Source organism: Lissotriton helveticus, chromosome 1_1 (assembly GCF_964261635.1).
Source record: "Lissotriton helveticus chromosome 1_1, aLisHel1.1, whole genome shotgun sequence".
NCBI lineage: Eukaryota > Metazoa > Chordata > Amphibia > Caudata > Salamandridae > Lissotriton > Lissotriton helveticus.
The window spans coordinates 1,841,268,527-1,841,296,379 of NC_136057.1; the positions used below are offsets into that span (position 1 = coordinate 1,841,268,527).

Below are 27,853 nucleotides of genomic sequence, written 5' to 3' on the forward strand. Positions count from 1 at the left end.
CCCACGCATCAGGAACTATCAGGGACACACACATTCCCCATGCATTCCTATGGGAGGGCAGGCCTCTCCCATCTACACGCACTCAGAGTGGGAATCACCATCCCCAGGTCACATATAGCAAGCAAAAACTTCAGGGGTGGACCTGCCAGAAGGCCCAGTCCAACAAGGGCAATTGAGGATGAAAACTGGGTCTTCAGAAGATAGGATATGGCCTTCAGTATAAGGATATACCCTTCTCTACTCCATCTCGTAAAAAGAGAGAAGTCTATGAAATGGCAGGTGAATAAAAATTGGCTGATCACTAATGACTGCCATTTTCTCCCTCAACAGTGCCACACTGTTGCTGCTCAGAATGGAAAGCGTTGTCCTGCCAATATTTTTTTAAATTAAAGAACAAATCACCTTTTCTTTTAACATTGTTTCAAAGAAAGTTAAGTATGGGGTGTGTATGTGTAGAGAACATTACCAGATTTTAAACCGATCTCTCCAGAACACTGCACCCTTTGTTTTAGGAATTGAATCCCAAATACAGACATAAATCTGATGCTTCTTGTAGATTTATTTGTGCATGTGTGATAAACCCGGTGATTTAAATAGAGTGTGTGCTAAATAGACATCGAAACTGAAAGAATATGTACAATATCGATGGGAAAAGTCACTTAAATTAAAGAGCAGATGGAGAAGACATCGCTGGTTTAAAGTTGGTACATTTGACAAAAGTTCCAGCAGAGATCCTCTCCCAAAATCTCATACAGAGCAAGATAAATTATAAAATGACCAGTTTTGTTAATCAGAAATGCAAGTGTTTGCAGTTTGTGCATTACTGAAAGCAAATAATGTAGTAGACTGGAATTTACGGTTACTAGGTTTTTCTGGCAAGGTGACAAAGATAGTGTTGGGCCAGTTGCCAGATGAATCTACTTGTGCAGTGGCCATTTAGAAACTCATCTCACTCGAGTGCAGAAAGCTCTGCTTGGGAGGAGGTGGGAAAGCAAAAGACACACAATTGATTGACGGAATGCAGAACAAATCAAAACATTCACTCCCAGTCAAAAGATCTGGGTTAAATCCATCACTGGAGGAGGTGGAGCAGTGTCATGCCAGTACTGACCCACGCAGACTGGCTTGTTGGTGCACTCCCCTTTGGGGACCGCTCATAGATAGACCTCAATCTTCATATAAGCTCCCCATTGCACCAGTTCTTGTACTACATATTAAGCAGGATGAGAAGCATTCTGTTGCTGCCATTTTTCTCCCACAACATTTACTGCAGGTCAAAGCAATAAATACTTGGATGAAGGCAAGCACAAAAAAATAGACTGAAACGTTTAGTACTAAAATATCTCCTATAAATTCCTGCCACACACAATGACGAGGGCACGTGAAACCAATAAAGAGCTACACAAAGGATCTGGCCTACATGCATTCTAAACTCCACGTTGGACAAGGTAGGCATCCGGCGGAGCAGTGGTACACGTAGACCTACTGCTACCCAGGGCGCCCCCCAAGTTTGCCACCCAGTGCAGGTAAGAGTGGGGGAGGGGGTGGGTTGATGGGGATGGCGGTGTCGACTGGCAGACTACTTGTTCTGAGGGGGGCGGGGGGATTACGGACGACTTGTTCAGGGGGTGGATGGTAGTAGTCGACAGACACGACTTGCTCACCTCCGCCACCCCTTTGCTATGCCACTGCGGAGGAGAGGAATGAGTATAAAACTGCTACATGCTTACAGACTGCTGAACACAAGAAAACTAAATGGTATTACAGACCCCAGGGTCAAGCCACGTGAAGAACCAGTATTTCACTTTAAAAAAACCTTTTCATATTCATTATCATCTCGATGCAAAATAACCGTGCAGTTCTTGGACATCATAGTCTTAACAGCCTTGTTGCGTGTTCATTTTTATATCTCGGCACAGCTCACTTTTGCAGTTTAGCGTTTTTAATCATTTATGGTACAATCACACAATATATCGGCACTCAATTTACCAACTCTGGGAAGCTGAAAGTCTGAGTCAGCCCTTCCGTTATTCAAAATTTATAAAATGCAACTTGCCAAAGCAACTAGGACTTACGTTGCTGGTTCATAACGAATAGTTTACTTACCTGTCGGTGTAGTTTTGCAGCTTGAAGATCTTTCTGGATTCACTATGCTGTGCATTATTCCGTGGTCTTGTGGTTGGGTCCGGATTCGTAGTCTTTTCTTTGTTTTGGTTTTTTTTGTAGCCCAGGTGGGCGTCGGCGTCTCACCTCCTTGGGTGCATTCCAGTGACGTCGGCATGCTTCCTGCGGAAGCTCCCACTCTTGGGCGCCATCTTTGGGTTCTTTTTTTCCGTGTTTCTTTCGTTTCCTAAGTAATGGAAATGTTCTATTTAGGTGATATTTTACCGCTTTGTACTCTTAAAGTCCTTTCTTTTTTAACCACCTCTTCTCTCTCCAGCCTTATCTTTCTGGCGGAGGTGGGTGGGTTCGCTAGTGAATCCAGAAAGATCTTCAAGCTGCAAAACTACACCGACAGGTAAGAAAACTATTCGTTTTGCAGCGTGAATCTTTCTGGATTCACTATGCTGTGCATAGATTTTGTAGCGGTTTCTCATCTCTGTGGCGGCTGGGTGGAAGATGAGCGTTGGTTATTGAATATGTGCTGGGGCACCTTTTGTCCGACTTGTGCTTCCTTGTTCATCTGTATGTCCACACAGTAGTGCTTCGTGAACGTGTGCACCGAAGCCCATGTTGCCGCCAGGCATATGTCCTCTATGGGTGTGTTCGCCAGGAACGCTATTGTAGCACCCTTTTTCCTAGTGGAGTGGGCACGTGTCCCCTCTGCTAGCTCTTGTCCTGCACGTTTGTGGCAGAGTTGAATTGTCTGTGCGATCCATCGTGCAATAGTCTTTTTGGTTACGGCCTTTCCCATGAAACTGTTGGCGAATGACACGAAGAACTGTTTTGTTTTCCTGTGTCCCTTCGTCCTCTCAATGTAGTGCATGACTGCCCTTCTGGCGTCCAGGGTGTGCAGAGCCCGCTCTGCGCTAGTTGTTGGTTTTTGGAAAAAATTCGGTATCTGTATAGACTGGTTCATGTGGAATTTGGATACCACCTTCGGCATGAAGTGTGGGTCAGTCCTCATCACAACCCTATCATTGTGTATTTGTATGTAGGGTTCTTGTAGCGTTAGCGCCTGAAGCTCGCTTACTCTGCGTAAGGACGTTATTGCAACCAGGAAAGCTGTTTTCATAGTTAGCATCTTTAGGGAGGCCTTGCGAAGTGGTTCAAAGGGCTCTTTCATGAGTTCCGTTAGGACTATGTTCAAGTTCCATGCAGGTGGCGGCACCCGCTTGGGTGGTGCGATCTTTTTCGCTCCTTCCAGGAATCTCTTCACCACCTGTGATGTGAAGAAACTCCTGCACGTCTCTCCCCTTGTGTAGGCGACTATCGCTGCCAAGTGAACTCTCAACGAGTATGAGCTAAGGTTCTTCTCCAGCAAGTGTGTCAGGTACTTTAGCACTGTGGAGTCCTTCATTTTATTGTGAAGTCTTTCTTTTCGGCACCACATTGTGAATCTTTTCCATTTCGCAACGTAGCACTGCCGAGTGCTGGGCCTCCGTGCCTCCCGAATGACCCTCAGGGTGCTTTCTGGCAGTCTCAAATGTGCGAACTCTATGTCTTCAGGAGCCACGCTACTAGGCTCAGGCTCTCTGGCTCTGGGTGTAGCACCTCTCCGTTCTGCATGGAGAGTAGGTCTTTCCTCCTGCCGAATCTGTGGGGTGCACACTGTCATCTCCATGATCTGCGAGAACCATGTCTGTCTGGCCCACTGTGGCGCGACCAGTATCAGGGTCATGTTGCTCGCTCTGCACTTGCTCAGCACTCTGTGCATCAGTGGTATCGGGGGAAAGGTGTAAGCAAATGTCCCGGACCAATCTATCCATAGGGCATTCCCCAGTGACCCCTCCTCGGGCTGTCTGGATGCGAAGTTTTGGCATTTTGCATTCCGGCGTGTGGCAAACAAGTCCACTGATGGTGTTCCCCATCTGTCGAACAGCCACCTCGTCTCTTGAGCATTGAGCTCCCACTCGTGGGATGCCGATGTCTGTCTGCTGAGCCAATCTGCTTGTATGTTTTCCTTCCCTGGTAGGTGTATGGCTAGCAGGTCTATCTTGAGAGGGATGGCCCATTTCCATATCTCCTGCGCCAGCGTTGAAAGCGGGGATGACTGTGTGCCCCCTTGCTTGTTGATGTAGAACATCGCGGTGGTGTTGTCTGTTTGTAGCAACACCTTGTGTTTGTACAGTCTTGTTTGGAAAGCTTTCAGTGCAAGGAAGATTGTCTTCAATTCTAGGTAATTGATGTGCTTTGTCGCATCTGCTGGCGTCCACAGTCCCCTCACCTTGAGCTCCTCCATGTGAGCGCCCCATCCCTTTAGGGATGAGTCTGTGGTGATGGTCACTGTTGGCGTTGGGGGCGTTAGAGGCTTTCCCCTTGTTATGTTCTCCATGGTCCACCATCTCATCTCCTTATGCACTGCGTGCGTTACAACCACTAGATCCTCCCAACTGCCTGTAGCTTGTGACCATTGCTCCTGTAGCCATTCTTGAATGGGTCTCATGTGGGGACGTACATTCGGTACCAGGTGGATGCATGATGCCAACATCCCCATGATCTTGCTCGCAGTCCTCACTGTCAGAGCTTGTCCCTTCCGGTAGAGGCGAGAGTCCTTCACCAGCGCCCTCTTCTCGCTGGGGAGCACCTTGCCCTGTAAGGTATTGATCTGTGCTCCCAGGAAGATCTTCACTTGTTCCAGCTCCATTGATGATTTCTTCCAATGGATGGAGAACCCCAGGCTTATGAGCGTGCTCGTCACTGTGTGTGCGTGCTGCTTGCATTTCTGGTATGAGTTTGCTTTCATCAGCCAGTCGTCCAGGTAGGGGTATACGTGTATTCCCTGCCTTCGTAGGTGCGCTGCGACTGCTGCGAGGCACTTTGTGAAGACCCTTGGTGCTGATTTTAGCCCGAAGGCTAGTGTCGTGAACTGGTAGTGGCTTTCTCCGATGGTGAACCTGAGCATATGCTTGTGCTTTCTGTTCATTGGGATGTGCAGGTAGGCGTCCTTGAGGTCTATCGTGACCATGAAGTCACCGATCTGCAATTGCGGGAGTACCTCTTGCAGGGAGGTCATTTTGAATTTTTGCGTTCTTATGAATTTGTTCAGGAACCTTAGGTCCAGAATGGGTCTCATTGTCTCGTCTACTTTGGTACCAGGAAGTACGTCGAGTATATTCCTTTGTTTCTTTCCTTGAAGGGCACCCGTTCTATGGCCTGCTTCCCCAGGAGTTCCTTTGCTTCTTCCTGAAGACACTCTAGCTGCTTGCCTGCTAGTGGTTTTCTTTTTGGTTTTCTGCTTGTTGGCCTTCCCTCCAACTCTATGCAGTATCCGAATTGGATGATGTTGAGGATCCATTTGTCTGATGTGATTTCTCTCCATTCTTGGAGGTAAAATCTTAATCTTCCTCCCACTGGTGTTATGTGGTCGTAGATGTGTAGCTTGTCTTGACCCCTCTGTACGTGCTGCCCCCTGGGATCTATTCTTTGGGTGGGCACACAGAGTTTTTTGAAGTCACTTAGAGGTGGGCTGCTGTCCCCCTCTTCTATTCTGTCCACGTCCATTTCCTCTCCCTCGAAAGGACGGGCCTCTTTGTTGGTAATTGCCAGGACTGCTTCTGCTGCCCCTGCTGAGCCTGCGAGTCTGCCTGGTGCGTTTGTTGGAAAGCCTGGTGTGATGTACCTGGCTGGTTTCCACCTCTCCCGCCAGGCCTCCGTGACGAGTCCCTCTTTTGTTGCCTCTGAACTGCAATGCTCCCATGGACCTTGCTGTTTCGTTATCCTTTTTTAGTTGACTGAGCTTCTCATCAACTGTTGTCCCGAAAAGCGTGTCGCCGTTGAACGGTGTGTTCAGGATGCTGTGTTGCACCTCAGGTTTGAAACCTGAAATCCTGAGCCAGGCGTGTCTTCTTTCAGTGACACCCATCATCATGAGCCTGCTGGAGGGGTCTGCTCCATCCAGGGCCGTCTTAAGGCAAGAATTTGCCGCATTCTTTCCATCCTCAACCAGCTTTTCGGCCTTCTGTCTGGCATCCTGGGGCAAGTCCTTCACCAACTGCCCCAGCTCCTCCATGATCTGGTACATGTGCCTGTTTATCAGGGCGTTGGAATTAGCCATGCGCCAGTGGGTCGCGGCGTTCCGCTCGATCCTTCTGCCCACCAGATCCATCCTCTTGCTCTCCTTATCCGGTGGTGGTCCAGAAGTAGTGGGTACGTTAGCCCTCTTCCTTGCTGTGGCCGTGATAATGGAGTCTGCAGAGACCGTCCCCTGAATGTAGGGTGGGTCTTTTGAGGAATGTTTGTATTTCTTCTCCGTTCTGGGAGTTACTGCCTTGCATGTTGCGGGCTCCCTGAATGCTTCCTTCCCTTGAACCAAGACGCTGTCGAGCGTTGGCAGGTATTGGCTCCTTGTTTGTGTGGGGAGCAATGTCTCTAGAAGGAAGTCTGCTTTCTGCTTCTCTTCGTCGAGCTTGAGTTTGAATGCCGCTGCGGCAGACCTTATCACCGAGTTGTAGGCCCCGATGTCGTCTGGCGGCGAGGGCCTCGAGGGATATGTGTCGACCGCCTCCTCCGGGCTGTCGGTGTCGACATCTAGGTAATCCACCTCCTGTAAGTCAGAGGGGGCCGACTCTGCGTCCGTCCTGCTGTCCTCTTCATCCCCATAGTTGTAACTATCGTAGGGATTCTCTTTCTCTTCCTGGTCGTCGACCACCTCGACGTCCGGGTCTTGTTCCTCGGCGACCTAGTCTTCTTCCTCGACCACCTCCACCACTGGTGGTTTGGTCTTGTGTGGGATCGTGAAAGTTTTCATCTTTGCGTCGAAATCTTTCTTCCGCTGCAAGATGTTTTCCATTTCGGCCTCAAGGCGCCTTCTGTTTTTCTCCATCTCGACCGCGTGTTCCGCGTCGGATGGTTTGGCTGCTCTTTTCGGCGGTTGGCTCGGCGCCGTGCTTTTCGGTGCCGAAGTTGTCGACGTCGATCCGGGTTTTGGGTCTCTGGTCGGCGTCGGTAGTTTAGGGTCCTTCTCCCTCGGCGTCGATCGATCCTTTTCGGGGACGATTTTCGACGACTTCTGCTGCTCAGCAGCTATCGGCGCCGGGGACTCCTTCTCAGAGGATCCGCTGGGCCTGTGGGTACTCGCGGACGCCAGGTGTTTTGGCGTCGGCGCTTTCGGGGCCTTGCCCTCGTTTTTTCGAGACTCGGGTTCTCTCGGGTTCTTAGGGGCCGGAGAGTCTCCTACCTTATCAGAAGTCTTTGTGTAATCGGTCTCTACGACCGTGTAGCTGTCGTCTTCGGCGGCAGCGTTGTCCTCTTCTTCGGAAGACATCCCCAGATCGTAGAGGGACGGAGTCGGGGCCTTCCCCTGCAGGGTGACGTGCGCTACCCTCTGTCTCTCACTCACACGAAGGGTCTTCGGGGTGAAGGCGGAGCAGGCGTTGCAGTCCTCGCTTTCGTGATTTACCGGTAGACAAAGGTTGCATACCGGGTGCTGGTCCTTCTGCGCGTACTTGTGGTGGCAGTTACGGCAGAACTTGAACAGCGTGTTGTCCATCATCGAGCGCTCAGGGCCTCCCTGGTCGCGTGTTCGTCGACGTTCGTCGAAGATCTCGATGGATTCTCCTTCTCCTTTGCTGACTCCTCGTCGATGAAGTCTCCTGGAGTATTCAGATGCCTTTTCTTTGTAATTTCTGTCTTTATCTTTCTTCTTTCTCCAAAAATGTCTGGAGCCCAAACGGGAACGATCCAGACCCGACCGCGGAAAAAAAGAATCTAAGATGGCGCCCAAGAGTGGGAGCTTCCGCAGGAAGCATGCCGACGTCACCGGAAATGCACCCAAGGAGGTGAGACGCCGACGCCCACCTGGGCTACGAAAAAAAAAAAAAAAAAAAAAAAAAAAAAAGAAAAGACTACGAATCATGACCCAACCACAAGACCGCGGAATAATGCACAGCATAGTGAATCCAGAAAGATTCCCGCTGCAAAATTAAACATTATGCAGCATACATTTGTAACACATTTGTAGGGCTACAATGTATTGTTAAATAACTTCGCATGGTCAAACACACAAAACATGATAGAGGAGGAATGCTTGCAATAAGTCTAACCACTAGAAATGGCTAGTGTTAGCACTCCATCGTTCTTTTGCCCACCATGCCACCTCAGTTCAAACCCAGTCATATGCAAATCACTCGACCGTGCTGTAACAGGAACAGCCCTGTTTGAACTACCAAGCTAGACCTTTTCTGAACAGGAAGGCATGCAATCCAAGACTAGTTTGGTCCTGATTGTGTCTCATCTGTCAGGTGTGACTTGTTGCCAGAGGTATGGCACGCACAGGACACACGTCTTGGCATAACCTTGCCAGCGGCTGAGATTAATTCAAGCATTCCATCCATCCATAACTTAGGTGTTGTTGCAGTTTGTGTCCTAGGTGCGACGTCTGATGTAGGTCCCGTGCTCACTGTGCCATAGGACTCAAGATATACTAACTGATGAGACCCAAGTAGGTCAAGACAATAAAAGCTAGCTTAAGTCCATTGAGTAAAGAAAGAAGGCCCAGCCACTACTTTGAAAACCTTTCAGTGAGAAAACAGGTAATGAAACCTTATCCACAACTACTCACCACCCATTTCAAGTCCTCAAGAGCAAAGCAGCCCTGGCCCAGCCCTACCCGCCACCCCCCCTTCCCTAACAGAGGCTGCAACCCATGAAAATGTAACTGGCTCCAGCAGAAGCTAGGATTCCCTATGGAGTTCAACAACCAAATGCTTGACTTAACCCCTCCCATGCTGATGACGAGCTCAGCTCGTCATCAGCCACGGTGCTAGTGTGCGGATGACGAGCTCGTCATGGCCGTTAGAACGCTCACACGCTGGGATAATTCAGCCGCTGTGCTGAGCATTCTAAGGAAACCGGTTTGGCCGTCACGAGCACCGTGGCTGATTAAGAGCTGAGCTCGTCATCAGCACTGGGGCGCTGTGCGCACCCCCCCAGCACAGCGGGGGATTAACCCCCAGAACCAAGGGGTTAAAATAAATGTATTCCCAAAGACCATTTTAAATTGCATAGAGAATCACAGCTTCCACGTCCATGGTTACTAGGAGAGGCTTTGGAAAGACTGCACAAGGGACAAACCTTTTGGACATGGGGAAAAAGAGCAAAATAGTCAGTCCAGGAGGTTCTCAGGGCTGCTTTTTGAGTAGATGCTTTTCGGCTGTTTTTCAAACAATATCTAGACTGAGCTCAGCAGCCTTAGTAGCTTCCACCTAACAAGAAAGAATACAGAGGCATCAATCCGCTTCAGGACTTAAAGTAGAAAAGATCGGAAAAGTCAGTACCCAAAAAGCTACTGCAAATGTACACTCTTTGTATTTGGACACTAAAATGTGGAAGTGTCCCCCAAAATCCCATAGGAGGCTTCCCTTGCAGGAGGGAGAATACATAGGTGACCAAGAACTGAATATCTCATAAGAAGACACCATGCCTGTGTATGAAACACCCCATGACAGATATTCATCACTTCTTCAAAACGCCCAGCTACCTTGAATATATTACCTTTCCATTAAAGAATTTAAACTCTGAATCACTTGATGTAAACTAGGCCTGGTTATGCCAAATATATGGTTACATTTGTAAATCCTACCTCAATGTATACACTATGCAAACGCAGGAGAAAGGCAAAAAAAGGTACAATTATTATTAAGTACATACCAAACTTGCCAGGGACACTAGAGAGGTCTGCACTTGGGTCATGTTGCCGTTCTCAAAGAGATCATTAGCTTCAAAGATATCATGAGGCTTCATTCCGTACTCTTGGATTGCCCGAATGAAATTTCCAACGTTCTCCAGCTAAAGAAATACAAAATAAAACACACAATGTACATCAGATCTTTCAAGGTGAAAAACTAACAATTTATAAGTGCTATTCAAGAAGATTCAACAAACTTAACAGATTGTAAACGAGCCTCCAATACAACCAGCACCAACGCCTTCATAGATGCCCACAAAACAAGCTGGCTGGGAGGAGTTCACTTTAGTAAAGATTGATTGCAGAATAAGCTGAACCTATGTAGCAAACACAGATCCAAACAAAAACCATCTGAAAGAGGTAAAGCATCATCCTTTTTGGTTTCATAAAGTTGCGATTTAAATTACCAGAATGCAGAATAGAGAACACTATATTAAAATGCAAGTTGAACTCCCCTTCACTTAAACCTTGGAGCTCGAAGACAGAAGAGACTGCTATTCTTGAAGAAAACCTTTCCATAAGAAATTAGATGTGTTATTTGGAGTGGGCAACCACCCACCTCAATGAACAATCACAAACCTCATCAGGGTGAAGTCTCAGTCACTAAATAAACAAATATGCATGGTAAGGATAATTCTATCATCTCGACCACCTCGGTTATCAGCCCGGGGAGGGGGGGGGTGTGATAGTGTTAGTGTGTGTGTGTGTGTGTGTGTGTGTGTGTGTGTGTGTGTGTGTGTGTGATAGTGTGTGTGTGTGTGTGATAGTGTTAGTGTGTGTTAGTGTGTGTGTGTGTGTGTGTGATAGTGTGTGTGTGTGTGTGTGTGTGTGTGTGATAGTGTTAGTGTGTGTTAGTGTGTGTGTGATAGTGTTAGTGTGTGTGTGATAGTGTTAGTGTGTGTGTGATAGTGTTAGTGTGTGTGTGATAGTGTTAGTGTGTGTGTGTGATAGTGTTAGTGTGTGTGTGTGTGTGTGTGTGTGATAGTGTGTGTGTGATAGTGTTAGTGTGTGTGTGTGTGTGTGTGATAGTGTGTGTGATAGTGTTAGTGTGTGTGTGTGTGTGTGATAGTGTGTGTGTGATAGTGTTAGTGTGTGTGTGTGTGTGTGATAGTGTTAGTGTGTGTGTGTGTGTGATAGTGTTAGTGTGTGTGTGTGTGATAGTGTGTGTGATAGTGTGTGTGATAGTGTGTGTGATAGTGTGTGTGATAGTGTGTGTGATAGTGTGTGTGATAGTGTGTGTGATAGTGTGTGTGATAGTGTGTGTGATAGTGTGTGTGATAGTGTGTGTGATAGTGTGTGTGATAGTGTGTGTGATAGAGTGAGTGATAGAGTGAGTGATAGAGTGAGTGATAGAGTGAGTGATAGAGTGAGTGATAGAGTGAGTGATAGAGTGAGTGATAGAGTGAGTGATAGAGTGAGTGATAGAGTGAGTGATAGTGTGTGTGAGTGAGTGTGTGAGTGTGTGAGTTAGTGTGTGTGTGAGTGAGTGAGTGAGTGAGTGAGTGAGTGTGTGTTAGTGTGTGTTAGTGTGTGTTAGTGTGTGTTAGTGTGTGTTAGTGTGTGTTAGTGTGTGTTAGTGTGTGTTAGTGTGTGTTAGTGTGTGTTAGTGTGTGTTAGTGTGTGTTAGTGTGTGTTAGTGTGTGTTAGTGTGTGTTAGTGTGTGTTAGTGTGTGTTAGTGTGTGTTAGTGTGTGTGTGTTAAGATCGCCCCTCCTCTACCCACCTCCAACAGATGTCTACCCTCGAGTAGTTTGGAGTCCTGTGAGTGACTGGATTCATGTGACTCCCCCAACTTTGTGCCCCCACCCCCCCGTGGCAGCCCCTTCTCAATCTTTAAAGGGATTCACCTTGTTGTCATTAAATATCGAGGGTCTCTCCTCTAAGTTTATTAATCCCAGGTGGGTGCAATTAATTAAATCTTCCCATATAATTTTTCTCCAAGAAATCTGGGAATCAAAAATAAAATTCTCTTGAGGGATATAGTACTTACTTTGAACCCACTGTACCCTCAATGGTGGGCAGGGCAAAGATGGATTAATCATGTTTGCTACAGTGGAATTGAGTTGTTATAGCTCTGACCTCCACTGGCAGATGCACACTATGCAGTGGGTACTGTTATCACTATCAGGCTGTTTATCATTGGTGTTAATTCACTTTTACAATAGCAAGTGTGGTTGTTTTGAGCCCCGTGGTGTTTCTCACCTGGACCATGGTCTTTACTATGGATAAACTAGCGAACTCTTTGAATCTTGTAATCTGTCTGATCTTTAAGCGGAGGGGTTGTAGGTCATTTGATTTTAGATTTGTTTCGGCCACATTATACTGGTTGATCTCTCATTTTAACATAATTTTTAGCCCTTTTAGTGACCACAATCCTTTATCTCCATCTGTGGATGTTGCTAAGGTCCCTCAACCACGGCAAAGGGGGGCTCTAACAAGGTTCTCAGTTGTTGACCAGGGGAGAAGGCCGAAATGGTCCCAGTTGGACCCTCAGTGCCTCCAAGCTTCCCTCTTTGCAATTTGTTCTCCACAGATCAAAATTGGTATTGGCAGTGATGCAGGGTGTAGGGAGATCTTGGTAGCTTTTAAAGGCATAGCCTCAGGCTCTTAAACTAATAACTGCTACAATTTCTAGCTGTCAAGTTTTGGAAAACCCTAACTGGTTTGATAGGGACTGTTTGAGACACTAAGTCACCTGAAGGTGGCCCTGAAGTAGTCACCGAGGGATGGGCAATTAGTTAAAGACTGCAGGGGGGGTATAAACAGGCTCAAATGACTTGAAAACATAATCTGCAGGAACTAGCCAGGGTGCTGCTTTGCCAAGCTTGTGGGGGGGAGGGGGAATAATGTGCTCTTCTGAAAAGTGGTCAACAGGCTTTGCTGAGGGCTCTGACCCGCTCTTATGCCATCACATTTCAGAACAGTAGTGGGTTGGTCATTTTGAAGGGGTTTATAGCCAGGGGGAGATAACATTCCTCCTGGATTAATTGCAGCCGGTAACCCTGTGGTCTTTACCTTTGATGAAGTTAGACATTGCATTCTTACCCTGACAAGTAATAAGGCCTCCGGGTCTAAAAGTATTCTGCCAAATCGGTTTAAAGCTAATATAGAGGTCTGGGCTCCACTCTTAACCCAGATCCTGAATGCAGCTGCCCGGGAGAGGATGTTGCCCTCCTACTCTACTGCTGTGACTGTTCCAATTTTTTTTAAAAGGGGGGGACCAAGACAACACACAAGTTTATCGACCAATATCGCTATTGGACACAACAGTCAAGGTTTTGGGGAGGGTGATTTTAAATAGGCTGGACGATTTGTCAGAACACATTCTGAGCGATGTTCAATATGGTTTTAGGGCGGGATGGTCCACCTCAGACCAATGCATGAACCTTCATTTAATCATTAATAAATATACAGTGGCTGGGTATGAATACTTACATCTAGCATTTATGGACCAGACGTCTGCATTCGACAGGGAAAACAGAGTGAAACTCTGGGCTTTGCTCAGAGAGATGGGGTTGATTCTAGCATTGTGGCTCTTTTAACCACTCCCAAAAAAAAAAAAAAAATTGATGGACTGGTTTACCACAGAACCGGTCCCAGGATGCTTTTTCCGACCCAGGGAATTCCTGGCTTGGCAGTTCGGGCGGGACTATTCACACAAGGCACAGGGTCAAGATTGATTTGCATATAGCTGAGTCTGATCTGAGGTGGTGAAGTGAGCTAAAGAACGATGATGGATTCAACCCAGATCTGTGACGGGGGGGGGGGGGGGGGGGGTGAGTGTCTGAAAAGTTTCAGCACACCGTCCATCATCTCCTTGTGTTTGCTTTGTCTGCTCTAAGTTGGCAAGGTATGCCCAGACGAGGGTCCCTGGCTCACTTTGCCACTGGATTCAAGCTAACCTGGCTTGGTAGTTTGGGCTGGACTGTTCCGGTGAGGCAAGAGTCAAGATTGATTTGCATATAGCTGGGTCTGAACTGGGGTGGGGGAGTGAGCTAAAGAGCGATGATGGATTCAACCCAGATCTGTGACTGGGCATGAGTCTCCGAAAATTTTCCGGGTTCCGTCCATCATCTCCTCTTGGCAAGTTTCTCTCAGAGCGCCGCCTGTACTCGCTCAATCCTGACAAGCTTTGGCGTTCGTCAAGGATGCATACTTGCTCCTTTTTTTTGTTTACTATGCATGTGAATTGGCTAGAGTCAGCATTATTATCTGTTTCGGCAGATTGCCCCAAGGTTGGTGATAGATCCCCTACCTTTTTTTATGTGCAGGTGACTCAGTCCTTATGGCCTGAACCGCACAACTGTTGAATTTACTCTTGGCCAGGTATGTGTCTTTAATGGGGAACCTAGATTTGATGGTCGATTTCTCGAAGTCAATCATGATGGTTGTGGGTCCTAAATCAACAAGTAGCCAGACCTTTAAGGTTGCTAATTCTACCCTGGGTAAAGTCATGGTATATCCTTACCTGGGTGTTTTAAACCATTGGTTGAGGCAAAAAGATCAGAGTTTGTCAAAACCATGGGCTAGTGTTTAGTTTCACACAGGTTGGGCTCTAGTGTGCCCAGGGACATTTACAAAATTAATCATGCCAAATGTATTTCACAGCTTCAATATGGCAGCAATGTATGGGAGTATGCCAATGTGGATCAGATTAAAATGGCTGAGAATAGCTTTCTATGCATGATTGCACAGGCTCCACACTCTACTCCAGCTTTTTCCATGGAGGTTGAGCTTGGGCTTGCACAAGTGTCAGGCCGGATATCCCTAAGCCTGCTTCTGTGCTGGCCTGAGATCTGGAGTAGAGCTGAACTGAAGAGACACTGATTGATCCTTGCAGACTGTTTGACTCTTGACCGGGCACACAGAATAACGTGGATAACCCAAGTTAAGGAAGCTTTTACTCTCATAGGTAGGCCCAATATTTGGAGTGCCACTCTCCATGCATGAGCTGGGGTGTGTTAAAAGGTTGTTTTTAGAAGGCTCTCGTCTGGAGAGAGTGTTTAGAGCTCAGAAAACATCCGTTTGGGGTTTTATACTGTTGAACGTTCAGAGGATAGAGCATATCTTGTTACAGTTTACTCATAGCATGATAGGTTTTTATTGTCCAGGTTTAGGTTCAACCAACAGCATCATCTCTTAGCATCTCCATGTGGGTGGACACGGCCTGAGGAAAGGGGACCCTGCAACTGAGAATATAAACCTCCGCAGGACACGCTGCATTTTATAGGGTTTTGCTCTTACTTTTGCTGGCGGAGGGAGGGATTTTTAATATCCCTGCTGAAATCATTGAATTTTAACCAAGTTAGGCCAGCTTTGATTTATCTTCAGACGCTTCCCACCAATTAAGTTGTTACTGTTTTATCCATCTTGCGAGCAGTTTCGGTGTCCAGGATATCGAGAACCGACTTACTGATCTTGCGTCTATAGTATTATGAGTAATATAGTCTGCTATTTATTAACTATGAACCAGATACTGATTTTTCACTTTGTACTCTTATGATAATTTTAATAACCAAATAACGATTTATGAATAAATGAAAAACTGAGCTCCAACCCCTGGTATCAAAGGCACAGAGCAGACAAGATTAGTTTAGACTCCATGTGTAAAGTATTTATGCAGTCCCAAAACATTAAAGGCCAAAATGCACACAAAAAATCCCAAAACAAATGTTTGAATTTCCAGTTATTCAACAAAATGACACTAGCTGTTGCCTAACCAAAATTAGCATTATTGAATGTTACGAAACCCAACGTTTTCTTCTGGAACAGCCAGAGTGAAAATAATGTTTGGGGCTTTGTCACTGTAAGGACGTTTAACAGTAAATTCATAAATGTCCTACATTGAAATACTAAAGCACACTGTCTTATGGGCAATATACCATACACCCTGCTTTATTGGCAATAAGAACCACTTACTGAAGACTAAAATATTTAAAAGGAAGATTTTGACCTGTAAAAAAGGGGTTATTTTGACTAGTCGAATATGCAGTATAAAACTGCAACAGTCAGTTAACAAATAGTGGGCCTGCAGAGTCATGCTGCCACTATCATTGTTGTGGATGGCACAATGAATACTGTAGTCCACTATTGACATTTACCATTTGCACCATATACTAGTAGCTTCCAGGTAAGTTAAATTTGCCAACCAGGGGTATGCCAATTTCACCATGTTAAAAGGAGAGGTACAGGCACTTTACTGCTGGTTAGCAGGGGTAAAGTGCACGGAGTTCTACAGCTAGCAGAATAAAGGGTACAGTAAAAGACGATAAATCTGGGTTGACTCTGCAGAACGGGTACATTTCCTTCATTTACCACCTCAAAAATCACCACAAATTAGCACAACTGCAAAAGAATCACAAACAAGTACATCCAAACAACCCATACAGTGAAACGAGGAGTTTCTCTTTTACAAACATTCTCCAAAATGTACATTCACTATAATGAAGTGCTCTTAACTTTACAGGTAAAAGTGAATTAGAATATTTGGTATGTTGCTAATGTAAAAATATTGGCATTTTCAGAAGCCGTTGTGAGCCCCATTGAAATAGGTTTCAAAACATTTTAGCTTCATGGGGGAAACAGACCTACAGTATGTTGCCCCCAGTCATATTTTGTTGACTATTTTCTACATTAGGTCTAGCTTAACAGTGCAGATTTAGTCATAAGCCTGGTTCTCCTTTCAGAAATATGAACAAGTGCCGTGACCTGTTGATTCAAGTGTGTTTATTCATGAAATGCTTGCTACACAATACTGTCCAAACTGGAATGAATGTAAGGAGAAAGTGCCCATGCAAGTGATGCTGGACCTGGAAACATAGCTTCTCATGTTGGGTTTGAATATTTTCATTACACTTTTAGTCTACAAAATTTAGGAAGCCACAAAGGCGATTTGTGGTAGGTTATGGCGAGGAAAATAAACACTAGAGAGAGGGGAGAGAAAGGAGGAGAATAAGGATTGTGTAGAGGATAGAGGAAGAAGCATGGGAACCTTGGTGTGGAGAATTGGGTACTTGAGGGAGCGAATGAGAGAGATGGAACAAGGTAAAGGAGGAAAGGGCATGGAGAGGTGAAAATGGGGAAGTTTGAGAATAGCGGGAGGAGGATGGAGAGGTGCGAATAGGGCAGGGTGCGATTGAAAAGGACAATGATGCATGGCGAATAGGAGGTGGTAAAAGGAAGAAGAATCGAGGGAGAAGGAAGTGAGCAACTGTTAGATTTTGGGGAAAGGAAGAGTGGGAGAGTGATGAGCAATTGGCGAGGAAGATTAAAGTGTAAAGGATATGCAAAAAATATGGCAAAGGAGGAAAAAAAAGGGAGAGGGTGTAAGGAGAGGAGGTAGAATGAATTTTGGGTGTGGAAGAAGAATCTGACGGGGATTAAGAGGGATGAAGTGGGAGGAGTCTTAAAGAGAGAAGAAGGAAAGGAGGAAGAGGCAGGAAAGCGAAGCATGGTTAAGTGGAGTTTGTGTGATACTGTGCTGTTGCTGGTTATGGTAACTGTGCAAGGTAGTTGAGGTGGTAGAGTGGCTGTGGTGCTTAATAGATGCGAGTTGGTTGGTGTTCCATGGTGTTGTAGTTCGGGGAGGGGGGGTTTGTGAAAGAAAGTGGCAGCAAGACATTGAAGGCAAGGAGCTGGAAGAAGGTGAAATCACTGTGGGAACAAAGAGTAACGAGCTGCAGGAAACAAGTACCACTTCTGCTAGGATGACAGAAGAGAGGAATGTACAAGGGGTTACAGTCATCAAGGAGAGCAGGGGAAGGAGCTAAAGTGCAGCAGTTGTGCCAAAAGTGTGTTGGTGATGAAGCGGGGGAGAAGAGGTAACACGTATAGAGTCAGATTTCCCACCTTTACGATTGAGGGGGGTCTTATGTACCTTATCAAGCGCCAATTGAAAAACATTGGCATAGCCAATAGTTTGGACTTTCTTTTAGAGTGGACTAAAACATTTTTTTGAAATCTTGCAGCAGTGCTACAACTAAATCAATTGCTTCCTGTATAAAACGTGACTATGAGATAAAGAATGAATGTATGGTGGAGTGTACTTTTGAGATGTAAAATAGTCAGCAAAGCAAGTACTTGCTAGGAGGAGAAGTCTATGTATATGGTACTTCTGTAGTGTGAATCTAGCCAAACGGCAGTGGAGTGCCGTGTAGGGTCAACGACAAATGATACATAAAACAACCAATAGCATATGGTGTGACAGTAAGAATCCTCTTGGTGGAGCCATCCCAAACAGTCTATATTTTAATGAATTGTTAGCAATAGATTTTGCATACATCTGCACTATACTCATTGTGAGAATAAAAAAAATAAAATCCGTTACCCTTCATCAAAAGCACATTAGTCGTATGGATGTTTCCGTAAGCACCTGGATGACAAGTCCCATTTGGGCAATCCGTCCACTGTTTGAAGTCCACAACCATCTGTACATTGCATCAAGGATCAGTTTTTTTAAATGTCACCCAGCACAGTTGTTTGGTTAAACTGTGTCTGCAAAGTCATTCTCCTCCAGGGACATGATCTGCCTATCAATGTTCCTTTTTAAGGCCAGTCAGTGCAGCTATTGCATGAAAGTCTTCATAAATATACCAACCAACCCAACAATAAAGGTGGTGTGATCCACCCAAACGTTTTGCTGCATATATATGTGCAATTTATAAAAAATAAAAGGCTAGTTCTTCCATCTTTCATGTTAGATAGCCTGCATTCAGTTCTCATTTTGAACATTAATTCTACCTATCAAATGAGGGAGCCCTCCTGTCCTGAAGGTAGAATAGGATATTTTTTCACTTCCACCGACAGTGCTGTGTCTTTAAGTGAGGAAACCAGCAAAGTGGATTGTGTCAGAGCCACTTCCAAGTTACCAAGCTAAATTCACTGGTATCAGCTACACACTCTAGCAGGGCACACTGTCTCCATCTTACCTCAGTCACTTGTATACATGTCTTTGATCCTTACAGAACCCTGTATGTCTTTGCTGGCATCTTCTTGTGGGTGTGCGCTCTACTAAAGTAGAGTATTTCCTCTTTCAATGGAAATGTTATACGTTTGACTCTAGGACAGTCAAAGGACGCTTTGATACATTCTGCACCAGGTCTGATTGATCATGAAACATCAGTTCCAATAGTTGCATTACGTCGGGTGTTGCCTGGATACACTGATAGAAACCCCCTCCTCACCAAGGTTTCATAGTGTGGATAGGTATGTGCATCGGTCTGAGCCACTGTGGTGCCACTACTCAAAGATCTTTTGTGAACCAATCATTGTGTGTGGCAATCATAATCTGACCCATAGCGCTCTAGAAGTTAAGTTATTGCTTAGATATTGGGTGCACTAGAATGTGGAAATACGCATCCTTCAGGTCTGCTGCCATCATTTAATACTGCTGTTCAATGATGCACTTAACCTGAAAGAGAAGCAACTTGAGACTGCAAATTCTGTCTTTGTCGATATAAAGACGCATAGGAAAAGCCAAAAGGTCTGACCTGGGCAAAAGCACAATGCATTGTATCTGAAAGAACATACAATAGAAGTTCAAAGATTAAAAGCAAAAGTAAAAATGATGCAGTCCTATAGTAGCAGGCATATGCTTTCATAGGGGAAAAAATAACTATAGCAGTGCTTAGCACACCAGCCCCGACACTCAAGTGCACTATTTTTTTAGAACTATGTTCGCATGTGATCAGGAAAAACAATTGCTTATGTCCAATACAGCCATTGTCTGAAGTAGGGTGACCCATTGCCTCAGTACCAAGGTGGCAGGAAGCAAATGTTCAGTCGATCAGGCTGTAAGGCCAGGAGTAGCAGACTCAGATGCCGTGCAGAACGGATAACTCCACGGTCACTATTTGCAAGTTGCGGAAAGAATCCAGTAGATCCGCGTTCTCCCGGGTCGCCATGTCCCTAGTGAGGCTTACAGCCTGATCGACTGCACATTGGGAACAAGGAAGTGACGTACTGGTCTTCCTTCCCACATCTTGTCTACTATTGACCTTCGAGCCCCGACGTCTTTCTTTGGGTGCCATTTGCATGCCTCTAAGAGAACCACTGAACAGGTTTCGGGCCCTGCCAGGTCGGAAGTATCACCGGCGGAGCGACCTTATTATCCGACACAGCCTTACATTGAGCCCTGAGGATTCTCAGAAGCGATGAAACACGTGTCGGCTGGCTGTTCTTCGAAAGAATATTAAAGAAACATACATGATAATTACTGTACAGGAGATCCCTGATTACTCTGTTGCTTTGTTTCTCTCTCGTGTATTAACTCTTACACGACTGAATTTACTATCACGTGTGCGCATAGGTTATTTGTACTATTTTCAGTTTTTTTTTTTTTGCAGAGTTTTATATAGCGCGAACTAGACCCGAACCGAATCAGGTATCAGAGCGCTTTACATAGCAGTTACATTACATGAGGACACACTTTCATTTTTAGGCACGGGGATATTAAGTGATTTGCCCAGAATCACAGGAGGTTTTTGGCGTCGTTACCGAGACTCGAACCCAGATCCCCAGGTCCGAGGTCGAGCACCTTAGCAGTTAGGCAAACCCCTCTCCCCGGTTTGTCGGCCTTGCTGACTAACTTCAGAGTGGTTACAAGGGTTTTTCAACTCACCCAGTTGCACCACCCCTTCACAGTCCGTTACACTACTAATGCGTCCACTTACGGCTGAGTGCCCAGTGCTTTTCGGAGACTAAAAACCTTTTAGTGCAAGGATCCTCTAATCAGAGTAGCCCGAAATGTATTAGCCTAACCTCATGCAACTATTTTATTTAACTACTCTTTTACAACTGTTTAATTAACCTTCTTACTTTCTCAAATGTGCTTAAAAATGCACCATTTGCTCACTCTATTTCCTAAATGTTCCCTGGCGTTCTCCCATCTGGATGTCGGACTTGCTCGCTACACTCTCTCACCACAAGTCACTCACCAGAACTTTTACGCCTTACCACTTTCAAATGTCACCAGCCACCACTGCCTGCAGCTGTAGTTCCAGTTTTAATGTGTCACGGCTGTTAGTACTCTCCAAGCACTGATTAACTCTCCCCTTTTACCATTTCTATTCGGTGCTTCATCGGCCGACGACGTTACACAGATGATTGTGGATTAAAACTGCCGTCATTATTCCGTCACTCATTGGGAGCACAAACCACACGCTGCACAAGGACCACGCGGACTATCTCTCATGAGGCACTGGTACTGCCCCCCCCCCCATCTGTAAGAGGAGTATATTTTCTGTACCTCTCTTCAAAATAAAGACAATACATTCATAACAGTAAAACCAGTCAAGAGAGTAAAAGTAAAATATGCCTATTACCACATTTTCATGCATTAAAAACAAGCAATCTGGCGTTTTTGAAAACACTACCAATTGAAGGTCATCACATCAGAACACAGTTGCACCCAGGATGTTCATCAAACTAGCACCCTTCAGCAAGCGGAGAGATCACTTTACTCCTTAACTGGGCAAGAAGTTGGTAAGAAGCCCTACTTTGCTCAAATTATTTGATCTATGCAGACCACAACCCAAAAGAATATACGGCAAGATGGCCGTCCGGAGCTCCCAGTGCTCGGGATCCCTCTTTTGGATTTATCCCCAAAAGCACCCATCTCCTTGCACGAAAACAACTACGAGTAACTGGAGTATTAAATCGAGTAACTGGATTGGCCTCAAAAGTAACTGGAGTGCACAGCAACATCGATGCTAGACACCTTACCTGTGGCGCCGGCGGCTGGGACCCCTGCGACTGTCACCGGAGCATCGGCAGAAGACGAGACATCGCGGCTGAGCCACTGGGGCCGCCGAGGAGGCTTGTGGCGGTTGGTGACTGGGTGGCGGCAGAAGCCAGAGAGGCGCTGCGGTCTGGGGCCCCGACGCTGCGGTGGTTGTCTGCCGTGGCTGTCCGCTGGGATCGCCGGTCACTAGCGATCAGCGGACCGGTCACTGGATCCCCTTCGGCTCCCCCTTGCGACGGCCTGAAGACCACCGGGACTGCCTGCCGAGGCTGCAATCACTGACGGGCATTGAGGAGGCGCTGTGGTCGATGCGCTGTGGCCGGGGCTGCGGCTCACTGCTGTGCGGTCTGTGGCTCACGGGGGACGCAGCAGTGCGGAGAGAAGGTGAGGAGGACGGTGGGCGCTGCCGAGGCGCCGGAGGTCTGGTCCCTGCACTGGAGCATCTGGCTCCGGTCCGCGCGGCTCGTGGCGGGGGTGCATCTGACCTCTCTCCCCTCCAGCCGACTGCACAGCGGGAGCTGTAGATGTGTGGGGCAGCGGGGCGCCTGCTCAGCGGCGGTGCTGGTGGGAGACCTGGACGGTGGGTCGGCGGACCCACACGAAGCCTCGCACTCGGTGAGAAGGCGCCTAATAGCCCTGCCCCCCCCCCCCTGAAAATGCCCAGGAAATGCGATGAACTAACTAATTGAATACTGATAGCTCGAACATCGGCTAGTATCCACTAATGGAGTGCTTATTTGTACTCAACCCTCAACTGCACAAACATACTTTTTGCATCAGATCTGAACAGCCGCAGTGCAGCCTAACAACTGTGATGGCCTGAAGGTACTTGTACGCAGTCTTTTAATTAATTTTTATCCTGAACATGCTGGTTTTACATTCCCTGCCCTGAATCCTATAAAGTTATCTGCCTGCAAACTATCCTCGCGACATGGCGGGCTTTTCACTCCTTTCACTCTCCATTCCTAAGATGGCTGGGGCCATATACCGGAGCCATAAATCGCCCCACTGCCCACCAGATGACCATGAGACTACATACCAACGTGGTCACAGGTCAACAAAACAGTGATAAGACTCTCTCCTCGCCTCCAAGCAGCAGGGAAGCTAAGCTCTCTCCTCCCCACCTAACAACACAGAAGATGGACTAACGCGACCTGCCCCTAAGCAGAAAGGGAAACTATCTCTCCAAGTCACACCAACAACAGAGAAAGGACTACTACTCTGGTCTCCTTTTATGCTATTCTGGCGGCCATCTTTGACTAGTCCTTCATTGGGGTGACCACCTTAGACTAGTCATCCCTACCAACTGCCCATTCGTAAGTCCACGTGGGTTTACAGCCCTGTAATTTCACACACCCACCCACGTTCACCCCCCCTCCTCTACCTACGCTTCTTCCACTATGGAACGCATGGGCGAACACACATACAAAATAAACTACCCACCCGAGCTCTCCAAAAAAAACGCCAAACGCTACAAACACAACTTCCTGAAGGCTCACCCTGAAACCCCGTTTGTGGACACCTACTTCTCACTGACCAATGGAGCCACAAGCACCGATATCATCTTCTATACACTGCGTAGAGCACAGTGGAGGAAGGCGCTCCTCTCCACTCTCACTAGCTCCACCTCCAGCAAATCCACTCATGGCCTAACGCTGTCTATCACGCCATCCCAAGTTTTCCCAGGCAAAGCCACCATCTACAACAACGGGCCCATACTATTCTAAGCCACTGATAGGAACCTCGACCGACTCGACAACCTGTTCCCTACATTCTTAGAACACATCGCCAAACGGCGGACCTCCACATCAAGTTACAAAACACCCTCCAACTCCAATCCCCTATCCCCATCATCTCACAGCTGATTGACACCCACCTCTCCCATCCCCCCAGCGCTATAGTCAGTCACACACCCAACCTAACATCTCCTCACCCTGCATCTATTGGCAGAGAACACTCTCCCTCATACATCCTCCATACCCCCACCCTCCCTTCCCCCCACCTTACACCTCCCACGAGACCCGCTGAACACTCCACCATCCGGAGCTTATCTCCCCCCTTCCACCCCCTCTGCGGTAGATCGTTCTCCCACTCTAGCTCCCCCCCAACTCTCACTCCCCTTTCCCCACCCTCCCAACTAGACCCACAGAACATACCACTTCCCTTACCTTAACACCCCCCCCTCTCTCCCCTCCCATTCTCAGCTCCCACTATCTTCCTGCCACTCCCATTGTCTCCAGCCTTCACTCACTCCTCAACTCACCGGCGCCACCTCCCACCGACGTCTCTACCTATGCCTCCCACCCTCCCCCCTACCTCACCCACACTCGCCCACAAATTCTCTCACAAATTCTCACACATCGAATGCCATCCCACCCAATATTATCGCAGAACCCTCCACTAACGCTAGCATATCCCCCCCTTCGGTACCCAGCTCGCTTCACAGCTCACTACTCAACCACGACTCTCATCACCAACATCACCCCCAATACATCTCTGGACATGATTTTATCCACCCTCCAACAAGTCAAAGAAGATCTCCTACAAGTCAAAGAAGATCTCCACACCATCAAAGAACTTTTCCATTCACACCCCAGTCAACCCCCCACTATTCCACTACCCAAAAAACGCCCCACCCCCCCCGCATACCCGCGCATCCAACTCTCCCCGCGCTGGCCCACTATCCCCGCTCGCAATAACACCCACCGCCCCCATCGCGCCCTCAACTCCCTGTCGGACCGCGACTTATGCTCCCTCCTTCGCTCTTTTGGCCCAGGTCCCGTAAAATACACAACCATCACACACCTCCCCATACCCACAATTCTCACAAATCCCCTTAGGCCCCCAACACTAAGCAACAGAGGCTCAGTCCCTAACAACCTCAGAAAAATCCCCCTCTCTCTAGAAGGCTCGACCACCCTTCTCACACCTAGACTCAAATGCATCCTACTCAATTGCAGATCGGCCCAGAGACACTCCTCCGACATTGCGGATCTTGTGACAACAATGGATCTGGACCTAGCCATTCTGACTGAAACGTGGCTAACTGAAGCTTCTACACCGATAATGGACATACTAGTCCCCCCCAATTATCACATCATTAGACTTGACAGGCCTGGCAAGACGGGCGGGGGAATTGCTTGCATTTTTAGGAGCAACCTCTCTGTTACCAAAGCCACCTCCTCCTCCCTTACTTCCTGTGAACTCCTCTGCCTCGAGATCGCCAGCGAGGGCAAACAAGTCTGTGCCTTACATCTCATTTATCACCGACCTGGGGACAACCTCACCTTCACCCAACAACTCATGGACACGATCACTTCCAATGCCGGTCGGCAGATTACTCAAGTCTACCTGGGTGACTTTAATCTCCACTGGAACGATCAGAAAGACGCAGTGGTGAATAGTCTCAAAACTTTCCTTAATGTGCTTGACCTCACCCAAATATGCAACAGACCAACACACGACAAAGGCTCGATACTCGATCTCATCATCGCCAAAGAGGACTCTACCCAACTGGAGGCGATCCAACCCTGTGTCTGGTCAGACCACCACATTATCACCTTCTTTATCAACGAAAAAGTTAAACTTAACCCGGCTCAACCTACCAAATCCAAGACCTGGAAAAGGGACATGAAGAATCTTAACCCCAACTCCCTGCCTCCCCACATCTGCAATCTCCTCCTTCCCCCTTCGGACGCCTCGGATGTTCAATCACTGACCGATCATTACCTTGGCTCTATGAACTCAATAGTCAACGAAGCCGCCCCATTGCAACTGAAGAGTCTCCACCAAGAACTCAAACCCCTGGTATGACGGCAGGCTCAATGATGATAGGCGTGCTATGCGTCTGGCAGAGCGCACCTGGAGATCTGACCCCTCTTCACTGCATCTTAAAACGCTTAAAAACGAGAAATGCCTACTTTCGGAAAATAAAGCGCGCGAAGTCTGACTTCTTTAGCCTCCAGCTGGACCAAGCAAAAAACAGGCCAAAAAAACTGTTCGAACTAATCAAAACTCAAACCAAGACACAACCCATACAATCAAACAGCACAACAAGCGATACCCCACACTGCGAAAACTTTTCTACTTTCTTTAAGTTAAAGACCGACAACATAAGAAGTGACCTCATCAATGACGTAAGCCGATACCCCAGGCACACCAGAATGCCTAACACTCAACCTAAGAATAACGCATCATGGTTGTCTTTTGACACCTACTCTGAAGAAGCACTACACAAAGTGCTCGGCACCTTGAAGCCCTCTAATCACCTCATAGACCCCCCTACCTGCCAATGCTGTAAAAGACTTCATCCCCTTGCTCCTCCCACTTTGAACCAAAATCATCAACAGCTCCCTCCAACAAGGTCTCATCCCAGACTCCCTCAAGGTGGGGCAAGTCACGCCTATACTCAAGAAACCTACAGCTGATCCGTCTGACCTGAACAATTACCGCCCTATCACCAATATCCCCACCCTGGCCAAACTGCTGGAAAAATGTGTACAACTCCAGCTAACAAAACACATTGACCAGTTCGATCTCCTCAACCCTCATCAATCAGGCTTCCGAGCGAAACATAGCACGGAAACGGCTATGACGCACATAATTGATGACGCCCTCCAAATCCTTGATCGCAATGATTCCTGCCTCCTCATCCTTCTTGATCTCTCCTCAGCATTTGACACGGTCAAACACGAGAACCTACTGGAGTTGCTAAACACTAGAATGGGTCTATCTGGAACTGTTCTCAAATGGTTTACGTCATTCCTACATAACCGGTCTCAGAGGTTCAAGATCAACAATGTGCTGTCTTCACCTGTGCCAGTCGATCTAGGTTCAAGATCAACAATGTGCTGTCTTCACCTGTGCCAGTCGATCTAGGCGTCCCACAAGGATCTTCCCTTTCCCCCACACTGTTCAACCTCGTCACCTCGCCACCTTGCTCCAAGCATCCAACGTACAATTCCATATGTATGCTGATGACACACAACTTTACCTAAAGCTACAATCCCCGGAAGATATCAAACTTCTGAACTCCACACTTAGAAACACTCAATCTTGGCTGGCCGTTAATCACCTCAAACTAAATGCTCTGAAAACTGAGTTCCTACTGATTGCACCTCCTGCGAAAATTACTACCACCCAAATCTGGCTTAATCACCTTACAGCACTAAATGTCCAACCCACCATCGTGGATTCTGCGAAATCCTTAGGCATCACTCTTGACGCCAAGCTCAACAGGCAGCAGCACGTTAGCAAAGCAACAAAAGGAGCTAACTTCCAAATCAACACATTGAGGAAACTTAAACCCTTCCTCCCGGCCAAGGACTTCCAAACTGCTGTACAAGCACTAGTCATCCCCCGCATAGACTATGGAATTGTGGCCCTCAGCGGACTCCCGCTATCAACGACCGCACCCCTAAGAGCCTCCCTGAACGCTGCCGCGAGACTCATTACTGGCTCAAGAAAACACCCGCATATATCCCCAGACTTAAAATCTCTGAAATGGCTGCCTTTTGAAGCCAGAATACAGCTAAAAATTGCCGTTATGACACACTCGGCCATACACCACAAGGCACCCAACTACCTCGCTCGAAAGTTGTATATATCAGGAGGCTCGAGATCCAACAGAAGTGCAAAAAGTCTACTCCTGAAACCTCGTAGATTCCGGAAGGAAAAAACATACAAACGCTCCTTCTCAGGAATGGCACCCAGGATCTGGAATGCGCTCCCTCCTGAAACCAGGCTTATCTCCTCCACTGCATTCTTCAAGAAAGAGGTGAAAACCATCCTTATGGCCAAGTTCACCTGAACTTTAAGGTTGTTGGATCAGAGACTCTGCATCGCTTTTTATCATTAGTTACCTGACTGTATATTGGCATTATATCCTTACTTGATTGCGACCCTTTTATGCTACTCTCCTACTACCGACCACTATATGGTACACACTAGTTTGTTTACTCACCCTCTTGATGCCCCCACCCCTTGTTCTCTTTAATTCTAAGAAAATGGTATAAGCCATCCCTACAGCCAAAGTTTACCTGAACCCTATTGTAGCTGGATCAATGACTTTGCGCCGTCCTATATTACTGGCTACCAGATTGTTTTTTGGTATCTTATCTGTGCATGACTGCTATCCTAATATGCTTCTGATTATTATATTGTTCCCATTAGTCTGTTTAGTCACCCTCCTGTTGCCCCTACCTCTGTGAAGCGCTCCGATATCTGTAAAGATCTTGTTCGTGCTATATAAAACTTTGAATAAATAAA

The 27,853-nt window shown here is 47.0% G+C and overlaps 1 protein-coding gene across 1 annotated transcript in view; it reads right to left on the minus strand.

Annotated features, from left to right (window-relative positions):
• Positions 1-27,853, minus strand: part of CNN3 (calponin 3) — a 186,540-nt gene that overhangs the window by 36,824 nt on the left and 121,863 nt on the right. The window contains exon 4 of the mRNA XM_078641278.1: positions 9,811-9,948. Coding sequence (XP_078497404.1) covers positions 9,811-9,948 — 138 coding nt within the window. The remainder of the gene's footprint in view (positions 1-9,810; positions 9,949-27,853) is intronic.